The sequence below is a fragment of the Python bivittatus genome, unplaced genomic scaffold (assembly GCF_059951505.1).
Source record: "Python bivittatus isolate LINGU-HERP-01145 unplaced genomic scaffold, Pbiv_v1 ctg000480_np1212, whole genome shotgun sequence".
NCBI lineage: Eukaryota > Metazoa > Chordata > Lepidosauria > Squamata > Pythonidae > Python > Python bivittatus.
This window is the reverse complement of record NW_028277075.1, coordinates 38,204,427-38,216,126: the sequence shown is the minus strand read 5'-3', so window position 1 is coordinate 38,216,126 and position 11,700 is coordinate 38,204,427. Positions and strand designations below refer to the sequence as shown.

Below are 11,700 nucleotides of genomic sequence, written 5' to 3'. Positions count from 1 at the left end.
TCACAAGTAAGTTTTCAAACTTTGCTGAAGGGGGGAAAAAAATGTTATATGGCAGGGTTCCTCAACCTTGGCAACTTTAAGATGGGTGGACTTCAACTCCCAGAATTCCCTAGCCAGCATGGCTGGCTGGGGAATTCTGGGAGTTGAAGTCCACCCATCTTAAAGTTTCTGAGGTTGAGGAACCCTGCTTTAATGCATACTGTTGTTTTCCATTACCCAAGCCAGAAGCATTATTTAAGGATATTGCAGAGAGGAAGTTACTATATTGCAATTCAACAACAACACTATTCAAATGAGAAGAGCCATGAAGCCCAGCAGATAAAAGAGATAAAAAGCAAACAAATCCTGAGAACACTTTCAAAAACAAATTTGTGTTAATTATTTCAGCTCTTTTTAAATATCTAAACTAGTTATTACAGGATACAACTATATCCATATGGAACATATATTAATATCGATATGGAACCGATCAATATTTTTCTCCTCCTCCAAATAACATTCTAGTCGAGAGGGAAAGGTAAAATAGAGATCAACTTTTCAAGTGTGTAATCAGTTGCCAATTTTCTGCTTGTGACTACTTTCCCCCAAAACTTTGGGAAGACTGAGGTCTAGCTGACAAGAAATGTTGCACTGAACCTTGATGAGTTAAGAGCACATTTGGTGAGGTCAGAGACTTGGATTGTAATGGCTTGGATTGCAATTTTCAACTTCTGCACCGTAACTCTGATAAATAATTACTGCTTTCTAAAAGACATGGAAAGGCATGACTTTGAATGGGGCCCCTGGCTGGAATGATTCCAATGGATCTTCTGAACCATTGTTCATATTGTTTTCACTAAGGAACACAGTTTCATCACACACACACAAAAAAGCCTACTATTGTCTCTTTCTCACTTGGATTTGTAGTACTTATGATTGGTCAGAGTCAGATAAAAAGAAAAAGAATTAAAGGAATCTCCTCATCTTTATTTTTTTCATTAATTCCTGTTGTTGAATACTGTTTCCTGGAAATTTTCAATGTCACAATTTTATTTGTTAGCTTATCTTGCTCCACCATATTTCAGTTGAGCTAAATAGCAAACAGCATCCATATTTGCAGCTGTGTTTTCATGCAATCAAAATAAATAAATAAAAACCTCATTTCATATGAACATTAACAAAAAGTTGGATAGAACTAGAGGTTAATAATATATAATCAAACAAGCCTTGTGAAATCTGAACCTTTTGTTGATGTCCTTGGCTTGCTATACAAGACACCACCAAAGCCAGAAAAAGTAGATGAATATTTACTTGTGGTTAATTATAACCTTTATTTACAAATTAAGGCCACATTCCAACACATGGTTAAGATTAGTGCTGGTTCAAATTATTTGGACCAGTGGTTTGAGAACCTTGGGTAGCAAATGCCCCCTCAAATATATTATTTTTCTGGGGCATCAAACCTACCTTCCTTCCTTCCTTCCTTCCTTCCTTCCTTCCTTCCTTCCTTCCTTCCTTCCTTCCTTCCTTCCTTCCTTCCTTCCTTTTGGTTAGTCTTATCTTCAAACATGAAATGGATACATTTCCCCCCCTTTGGTTAACAAGGAAAGCAAATCCTTTGGTGTCCCAACAAGAGTAAGTTTAGTTGCTTTCAGCAGCCTGAAATCTGAGGCAGAATTTCCAGAGCATTCCAGGGGAAAAATGATATTATCTCATGAACAATTCTCATCAAATATCAAGATAACTTTCATTCATTTCTTCAATAAATTCATTTCTTATATTTAACCCCAATAAATTTCCTGATTTATTGATGGTGATCAGGCATGGTATGCTGATTATTATGTAAAAAAGTAAGTGTATTGTTATTTTTAGTTAAAACCCAAAATGTTGCTATAATATTCTTGTTATTATTATTATTTCGTTTTTGTTTTTTGTTGGAAAGCAATGGAATGATAAAGGAAAAAATGTAAAATGTGGCACCACCTTTTGACATTTTAACATCACACTAAAAATGAGTACAGAAAAAAAAAACCAACAATATTTTATTTATAATCTTATTTTAGTGTTTGAACTACAAATCCTGGTTCTAGAGTTGTTTAAAAGATCATGGGTTTTATAGATGCTCACATGAAAATTAATTTCTTGGTTTTTTGTTTGTTTGTTTGTTTTGTTTTCCTTCCACAGAATGGTCCCTTCAGGAAATACAGAAATGTGAAAAAATAAAAGAAAAATAAAATGTTTTGTTTTGTTTGTTTCTGTTCCTTGATTGTTCTTATGAATCTACTGCTAACATCCATTTCCTCACTGAACCATTTCAAAAAGGGCATGAGAAGAAAATAAAATGATAAAAGACAAAATAGACCGAATCTCACCACTAGAATTCACCATAAAAATTCCCAAAGCATTAACAGAATTCTTACAAAAATTCCTAGACCAGTTCTTTAGAGAATCAAGTTGTTCTATGAAAAATATGGCAAATGGGATAGAAGGGGAAGGAAAGGGAAAGAAGAAAGGAAAGGGAAATCAGTAGGGTAGGGTAAATAAATGCAGCAAAAAGAGGTTCTGAGGAATACACATAATTTTGTCTGCTTTCGCTCACAATAGAATTTTTAATAAATAAATTTCTTTTTTTGTAAAGACACTTTTTTTGAAACAGTAGATTTAGCCCAGTCATCTGTGTCATTTTTTTTTAATAAACTGTCTTTTTGTTTTAAATTCCCCCTTAAATCTGTAAATGGTTTAGATCTGAGTCTCTTGTACATTGTCTTTAGAGTTCATTCGGATCAATAATGGTTCATGCACTGAACTGTGTATGGAATTTATTGTGTTAACTGTTGTTGTGTGGTTGAAAGGAGATTTATAAGAGTTATAGTGGTTTAAGTGCTCATGCTCTATTGCTGGCATGGGCAAATGACTTTCTATAGGTGTATCACCTGTAAGTTCATCATCCACATTAATGATTTCTACAGTCCGTGTTGGAGCATGGTGATTTTGCCGGTGATGCTGTTTTCTCATTTTGTAAAAAATGACCAACATCACAGCAGCCATAAGAGTGATTGCCACAAAACAACCAATTATGATTTTGGTAGTCTTCATAACCTCATCTATTCCTGGGATCCCATTGCTTAAATCTGTCACAGGAATTGTGAATGCTTTTTCCGTTGACCTTGTGCTCTGTGGTGTGAGAGAGGTTGTCGCATTGGTGGTGTCCCAATCAATAACCGGCGTAGGCCAAACCTGTTCTGTGGTCCGTGCCTCATCCTGAGAAGGTTCCACAGTTTCTACTGTGATGGTTGAAAAATAAGTAATACACTCCTGTGCAGTTACATTGAGAGTTGCAGAAGCCGTAGTATTCCCAACAGAGTTACTCACCAAGCATGTATACAACCCTGTGTCTTGCGCAGTTACCCTTGTAAAATTTAATGTGCCATCACTGAGCACAGAAATCCGAACCCTATAAGCCCCATGTGTTATAACAGATCCATTTGGAGTAATCCAAGATATAGAGGTCAGGGATGTTGATGCTCGGCATTTAAGCTCAGCAGCCATGCCTTCAGTGACATTGAGGTCTGTTGGCGGCTCCACGATCACAGGAGCATAGCATGTAAAGTAATTCAGGTCCAGCTCACCAATGTACCTTCCTTTCAAGCTGGGAGGTGTGTTGCAACGGGCACAGCATGCAGTGTTGGAGGGTGCTTTGTCTTTAATCCACCAGCTGAGCCACAGGATGTCACAGTTGCAATTCCAAGGGTTATGATGCAGGTGGATTCTTTCCAGACGGAGAGGTGTGAAGAGGTCATGAGGCAGTAGTGTTAGATTGTTGTGGGCCAGATTGATCTCTACTAGTGACTGAAGGTTATCAAAGGCATTCCTTTCAATCACCTGAATCTGGGATTGGATCAGCCACAATTTCTGCAGGTGCATTAACCCTTGAAAAGACCCTGGCTTGATAGCAGTTAAGTGGTTCCCAGAAAGATCTAGCTCATCCAGTTTTACAAGTGGTGTGAGGTTAGGGATCTCCCGAAGGTTGCACATAGCAAGGTTCAAATACCTCAAATTGGATAGACCTTCAAAGGCACCTTCTGAGATATATGAAAGCCTTTTTAGTTCCCCCAGATCTAACCTCCTCAGGGAAGGGATTCTATTAAAAGCATAAGAGGGAATACTTTCAATGGGGTTGTTTCGCAACCAAAGTTCCTTCAGTTTTGACAAGTACACAAATGCCCCATTAGGAATGGTGCTAAGACGATTGTCAAAGAGTTCCAAAGTATTGAGATTAGCCAGACCATTGAAGGCCCCAATTTCAATTGTTCTAATGTGATTCCTGCTCAGCTGCAAGACTTCTAAATGCCTCAGGTGTTTGAAGCTATTCACTTTGATTATTTGAATTTGGTTCTCATGGAGATTCAGCAACCTTGTGTTAGTAGATATAGCATCAGGGACCTCTCTCAGATTTTTTCTCACACAAATTACTTTGCTAAATTGATTGCTACAGGAACAGACAGAAGGGCAGGTCTGAGCTCTGACCAAACCAGCAACCACGAGAAGTTGAAGAGCCAGTAGCACCACAAGCAAGGGGTCAAATAGGGCCCTGTTAAACCTAGGACCTATCATTATCTGCTGTGGATGTAAGGTCATCTTGTTCAACATTCATAATTTATTTGGAGTTGGTCCTTCAGGAGTTCCAATATTCTAAAGAAAAAAAGAAAACGCAATATTAGTATCAAATATTACATTTTTATTTCATACTTATAATTGTGTAACCACACATTTTTTAAAAATATATTTTTATATATAACCAGTATCTACAACTACCTAGAAACAAGCTTCTCAGGGAGTTATTATTAACATATGTACAGCTTAAAATTACCCCTTGATCATTTGAGGTTTTTCTTTAGCTGCAAAAAAGATCTTGTAAAAGAAAATAAAGTGTATAATTAAATATAATTCTAACTATTAGGAAAAAATGCCTATTGGAAATCCTGTTTTGGCTAAGATTACAGAACTATGAACATTATTTTTAAGCTAACTCATTCTTCTCAGCCTGCATTCCAGATATACTGAAGTTTAGCTGATCCAATTCTCAGCCACCATTATGTTGGCTGGGAATTAAGAAAAAGAGTCCAACGTATCTGAAGGTAACCAGCCAAAGGCTGAATTAACCACTTATAAAATCAATTTGAAAATTAAGCTAAATTATCAGAATTAAATTATTCATTTCAATAAATCTATGTCTAATTAGAACACCATTTAAATGGCTATTAAAAACTTCATTTATAATTAATTTAAAGATGACAGTATATTACCAGATAATTCACCACTGTAATAACATTATTTAAAGAAGAACACTCAGAACCTTTATGGGGAATTTATTTTCAGGGACTCGTTTGGATTTTTAGTTATTGGATGTAGAGAATAACAGTTGGAAACCAGCATCTGTTCTTAGCAGAACTTCTAAAACTGAAGATGGAGATCCACAAAATCAACCTTTGGGTAAGGATAAAATGATGACTGAATTATCAAAATGAGCACCTTTATATTTTTCATCTAGGAATTGGCAAGCATTCCAAATAAAGCAGTTTAGCAGGTAAGTTGTCCATGCCCATCCCAAATAAACTATTTGACCAGTTTTTCTGTGTTTAACCTTCCTGGTACATACATGTGTGCGTAAATATAAGAAAACAAGAATGAAATATAAACTTTTTACCAAGCAGGTCACAAAGTGAAATAATAATAATAAAAAAAACATGAACAAATGGTTTATAGTAGCCCTTGTTGTTTGCAGAGGTTCCATTCCAGCCTAGCACCCACAAATAATCAAACTAGCTAATAAGAACTTGAAAAGTGTACTTTATGTGTGCCCAAGTGTGTGCAAAAGACTGTCTATCATTTTGTGCATGCAAAAGTAACAAAAAAATTAGCCCCTAAGAACAGATATGAAAACCCCTTACATGGATGCAAAGATTTTATCTTTTTTTAGCAACTGTTAATACTTCTCTGCCCTTATTGTGTCTGCAGAGTGCCCCCTGGCGGTCCTGTTTGGCATCACCAGGTTCCTCCTCAGTAAGGGGGATGTGGTGGTGCATTTGCAGGGCCGCACGGAGGAATTTGCAGAGCACCTGCAGGATAAAATCGCTCGGATTCATTCCAAGTTGGACTCCGAGTGTGGTGCAGGGTCTGGGGAGATACCGGGGGATCGTCCTTGCCCGGTTAGCTGGGAATGGTTTGATCCTGTTGTTCCTGAGGAAGTGGACAGGATCCTTCGGTCTGTGAGGGCCACCACTTGTCATCTGGACCCATGCCCCTCTTGGCTGGTGAAAGCAGCTCGGGAAGGGACATGTGGTTGGATCCAGGCGATGGTTAAGGCATCCTTGCAGGAGGGAGTGTTTCCAGCACCCTTTAAAGAGGCGTTGGTGCATCCCCTCCTCAAGAGGCCTTCCCTGGATCCCACTGTACTGGACAATTTTCATCCAGTCTCCCACCTCCCCTTCTTGGGGAAGGTGGTTGAGAAAGTGGTGGCTTCGCAGCTCCAAAGGGTCCTAGAGGAAACGGATTATCTGGACCCTTATCAGTCAGGTTTCAGGCCCGGCTATGGAACAGAAACGGCATTGGTTGCACTTATGGATGATCTCTGGCGGGAGCGGGATGGTGGTAGTGCGACCATCCTTGCTCTCCTTGATCTCTCAGCGGCATTCGATACCATCAACCACGGTATCCTATTGGGACGGCCCAGGGATATGGGGGTGGGCGGCACAGTTCTGTGCTGGTTCAGCTCCTTTCTCTGGGGCCGATCCCAATCAGTGGTGATAGGGAGCGAGAGGTCCCATCCTTGGCCGATCCTTTGTGGGGTGCCACAGGGTTCAGTTCTCTCTCCACTCCTTTTCAACATCTATATGAAGCCACTGGGTGAGATCATCCGTCATCATGGGATGAGGTATCATCAGTATGCTGATGATACTCAATTATACATTTCCATCCCTGGTGAGGTAAGTGATGCCGTTTCCGCCCTCTCGCAGTGCCTGGAGGCTGTGAGGGTCTGGATGAGGAACAACAGGCTCCAGCTGAACCCTGGCAAGATGGAGTGGCTGTGGGTTAATGGCTCCTCTGTATCCGGGACGTTGTCATCTTTGGTTCTGGATGGGGTAGCACTGCCCCAGACAGAACCAGTGCGTAATTTGGGGGACCTCCTGGACTCACGACTCCTCCTCGAAGAGCAGGTGGCAGCCATGGCCAGGAGGGCTTTTGCACAGCTTCGGGTTGTGCACCAGTTATGCCCTTTCCTGGATCACGATGCCTTGCGGACAGTCACTCATGCCCTTGTTATCTCCCAGATAGACTACTGCAATGCGCTCTACATGGGGCTACCCTTGAAGAACATCCGGAAGCTTCAGCTGGTCCAGAATGCGGCCGCGCGAGCAATTTTTGGGGCCCGAAGAAGAACCCATATAACACCTCTGCTCTGTGAGCTGCATTGGGTACCAGTTTGCTTCCGGGTCCAATTCAAGGTGTTGGTTATCACCTTTAAAGCCCTACATGGCATGGGGCCAGGCTACCTGAAGGACCGCCTCGCCCCCACGATCTCTACCCGTCCCACCCGATCTCACAGAGAGGGCATGCTTCAGATCCCCGCGGTAAAAGAACTTCGATTAGCGGGGTCCAGAAGGCGGGCCTTCTCTGCTGTGGCCCCGCCCTTTGGAACATCTTGCCCCCGGAGGTGAGACAGGCCCCCTCACTCCAGGGCTTTCGAAGGGACGTAAAGACATGGCTCTGCTATCTGGCCTGGGGCAGGGAGGGAAGAAATCAGAATTGGGGTTGGCTGGCCCCTTAGTGGCATGCTGTGGCCCCAGCAGCCTCTTGGATTTCTTAGCTTTTTTATTTTTTAATGTTTGGTTTTATAACTTTTAACTGTATTCATGTTTTTTAGTAAGTTGTAAGCCGCCCAGAGTCCCCCATTGTGGGGAGATGGGTGGGGACAAATTAAATAAATAAAATAAATAAATAAATAAATAAATTGTGGATATGCAAAGCCATGGATGATGGAATCAGAGATTAAGAGAGTAAACTGTATATATGCTTCTTTAATGGCTTGTGATGCTTTTTCCTCTAGTTCAGTAAGCTACAAAGTGACCAAAAATAAAGAATTGAAAAAGCAGATTTAAAGGCACCCCTTACGCCATATTCATTTAACATGCATTCCACCCTTTATATGTCATTTAAGCACTCAAACTTCCCCATTCTGGTGCTCTCCAGAAGTTTTGAGTGCTGGGTAAAGTTACCTAGAACACATTGTTTTTTGGGGAAAAAATATGCTATGAATCATCTTTAGGCTTGCAAATCTCTTCTCCAGGGAGAAAAAATTCTTTGATGATTTGTGCCAAAAGGTGGCCAAGAAAAGCTTTTATTCCTTGAATACAGCTGCTGACAGAATGCATATTGTTTGCTTATTTCAGGAAACAGATATAAAAAAAGCCTCAAGTGATCCTATTTCCTGATACACATTGTCCCCTATCCTCATATTTTGACCACTGCAGGATAGAAATTGTCATTAGTACATGTGTACCAAATGCAGGAATAAAGGGTTGGCAATTTCAGAGTTACCTCCCAAAATTGCTTCTTTCAGATCTTTGGTTAAGTGAAAAAAGAACTTTCAACTTTGCAAATTATCATTACCATTAAAAGTCTCTGAGTGCTGATTCATTTGAGGTTGTTCCTAAACCCCCAGCTCTGGATTCATTTTGAATCTGTTGCTCACTGCAAGGTCCCTGTACTGTAGAGATTAATGAAATTTTCTATAAATCAGCCCAAAGTGAAGTCTTATAAATTACAGCAAGCTCCAAGCACATTTATAACCCAGAGCACACAGATACACAATACACGCATTTACTAGAACAAAAATACTATCTGCTAAAGGTTTTCCTTTAAAGCTTTGAACTGTTTAATTTTACATGAGTGGGGAAAGTCTTGTACTCTGAAAAAATAGGATAAAATATATTACTGTTCACGTAACAATCTATTTAGAAAAATAATTAACTTAAGAATTTATGTATATATGGGAATATTTGATACTAGTTTTCTTCAGTAATATATATAAATATACTGTATATTAAGAGGCTTCTTGGCATTTTGGAAATGCTTCAGGATTGGAATTTAAAGAACAGAAATAGAAAAAAAGGAAATGGAAAGGAGAGAGAGAGAAGGTGCAGAGAACTGTTTATTGAAATGAGCCTAGCATGTTTTGAATCTAATACCCCTTTGAGGGGTGCCTTCTTGTCTATATTAGATACAGACAATATCTCCTGCATTGTTGGTTTTGTTGTTATCAACACAGGTTGAATTATTGAGAAATAGGCTCTAAATTCCTGCACCCCAACCTGGCAAGGGTAAAGATATACATGAAAGATACTTTTGATCATGACAGTCCATAATGCTTGGATTGCTAATTTAAGCACCTTCCTTCCTTCCTTCCTTCCTTCCTTCCTTCCTTCCTTCCTTCCTTCCTTCCTTCACTCACTCACTCACTCACTCACTCACTGTTTATATTTTCAACTACTAAGGCCTTTCTGCTTAAATTAAAAATATAAAATCAGAGATAAAATTAGAAGAATTTAATTTAAAATTGACTTAACAATTTAAAACCTATTCAAAAATGTAAAAATCGACAGAGGTCCACTCAAGTCAAAAAGAAGCATAATTCTTTGAAAAATTCTGTCTGAGAAAGGATTTTGGAAGATATAAAAATCATTAATATTGTGTAATGGTTTTTTGTCCACACAAAGGATGCTTTCTATCCTCTCTCTCCTCCAGAATTCCATACATATCCTCAAACCGCTAACCCTTTATGACATATTTGGTGGGTAAAGTAGATGTGGGGGGCAGGTCTGCTCTGCTGACAATTTCCATTTTGCCAGTGAATTATTTTCTGTGTTCCTATGATCCTCACATCAAAAAGATCCAAACTGTGCATGATCCAATAATGTCATCAGTTTTCTGCCTAATTTCCATTAAATGAAATAAATTGAAATTAGATTTGGCTAAAGACAACTATCCATCATAAGGCTAAGGAAGTTAACACATTTCAGAGGTACATCCAATATCCCACCCTAGTAACATCATGCTGGCAACAACAATGAATTGTAAATGAGGATTTCTTTCAGTTTTCAAGTGTTTGATCAGAACACACCAGTTTCTTTGTTTTGTACAGGTCTACAGAGTGCTTGTGTACCCCAAAATCATAGTTCAGAGATATATGGTGGGAAACACCAAGGAAATCACTCACAGCTTCATTTCTCATGTTTAATTTCAGCTGCAAAAACTTCTCTGGGCCTATGCTTTACTGTGGACATTGAACATGAATAATAATAACAGCCTCTTAGCAGTTTCATAGGTATATGGCTTAAGCACAGTGCAGCAGGTTCATATCTATAAGGCCCAAGGCAAGGGTTATGATCATAGGGGCATTTTTCTGTGCTGTTGCTGTAAGCATGAGAGTCAGTTAGCAACAATTGTTGGGGTATTCAAGCATGCTGCTTTATTGGTGGTAGCAATACGCTCTGGCTGATTTGAAAAAAGCTAGACAGCTTAACTTCGTTACAGCATATATAGAAGAAAACCAGGAAATCACAGAGCTGTAGGTAAGACTGAGAAGTCAACATAAAAAAAAAAAAATCTTGGAAGAAAGCAATGGCAAACCACTTCCATAATGTAGCTAAGAAAAGTATATATATATTTTAATCCATTTAATCATGTCCAATTGTCAGAGACTACCTGGACAAGTCCTTGCAGTTTTCTTGGCAAGGTTTTTCAGAGGTGGTTTGCCCTTGCCTGCTTCCTAGGGCTGAGAGAAAGTGACTGGCCCAAGGTCACCTAGTTGGCTTTGTGTTGACTAGAACTCCTGGTCTCCTGGTTTCTAGCCAGATGCCTTCACCACTACACCAAACTGGGACTCAAAAAAACTATATTGATACGTTAATCCAATCATTAAGAGTTGAGATATCTTATTGTGTGGCCTATGAGCCTGTATATGTTTTCAGAAAAAAGGAAACTGCTTGGATTGTTTTAAGAATACAATTTTTTTCCCTTTCTTTCTGAGATACAAGTTTCCAGGATTTTTTTTTTAATCACTGTTCACTTCAGACTTATATGTAATTTGTTAGCTTCCATTCTTTAACTGTGATGAGCATAAATGAACAATGAGCTCTAAGTAAGGTGTATCAGCAGAGAAGTACTAGTCTCATTCTTCTGAAAACAAAGATTTAGTACAAAAAAAGGTGATCTTGTATACATAAGCATCTGCAGGAGGTGGCAGACAAAGGACAGCATCATGCTTCATAATCTGAAATGCATTTATTATATTATTGAATGCACAGTTAATGAAACATTTTATAGAAATCAACTTGTATATTACTTGGAAGAGCTAACACATTTGCACAAATGACTGAAGAAGCTACCCAGGGCTAGCTCTTGCCTAAAAACGGAATCAAGTTTATAATTGTATGAACTAGGATTGAACACAGAGGAATTGTTCAAGGCACCAAGCAGAATTGATTTAGCTGCCCAGTATCTGATAAGAAAATCCAAACTAAGTGTCTGTAAAATGCAGTCCTGGTTCTGAAGGTTATTTTTACACTTATAATCTTAAATATAGTGTTAAGGATAAACCATAGGAATATAGTAAGACTACTTAAATAGAAAAATGTATACAATTTTTCTATTGAATGTCTA

General features: G+C 39.0%; 1 protein-coding gene across 2 annotated transcripts in view; it reads right to left on the bottom strand.

Moving 5' to 3' along the window:
* Positions 1-962: 962 nt before the first annotated feature.
* LRRC4C (leucine rich repeat containing 4C) overlaps positions 963-11,700 on the bottom strand; it is a 178,311-nt gene continuing 167,573 nt past the window's right edge. For both annotated transcript variants that reach the window (XM_088145767.1, XM_088145768.1), the window contains one exon: positions 963-4,671. In XM_088145767.1, the coding sequence (XP_088001893.1) occupies positions 2,719-4,629 (1,911 nt within the window). In that variant the 5' untranslated portion in view covers positions 4,630-4,671 and the 3' untranslated portion in view covers positions 963-2,718. The remainder of the gene's footprint in view (positions 4,672-11,700) is intronic.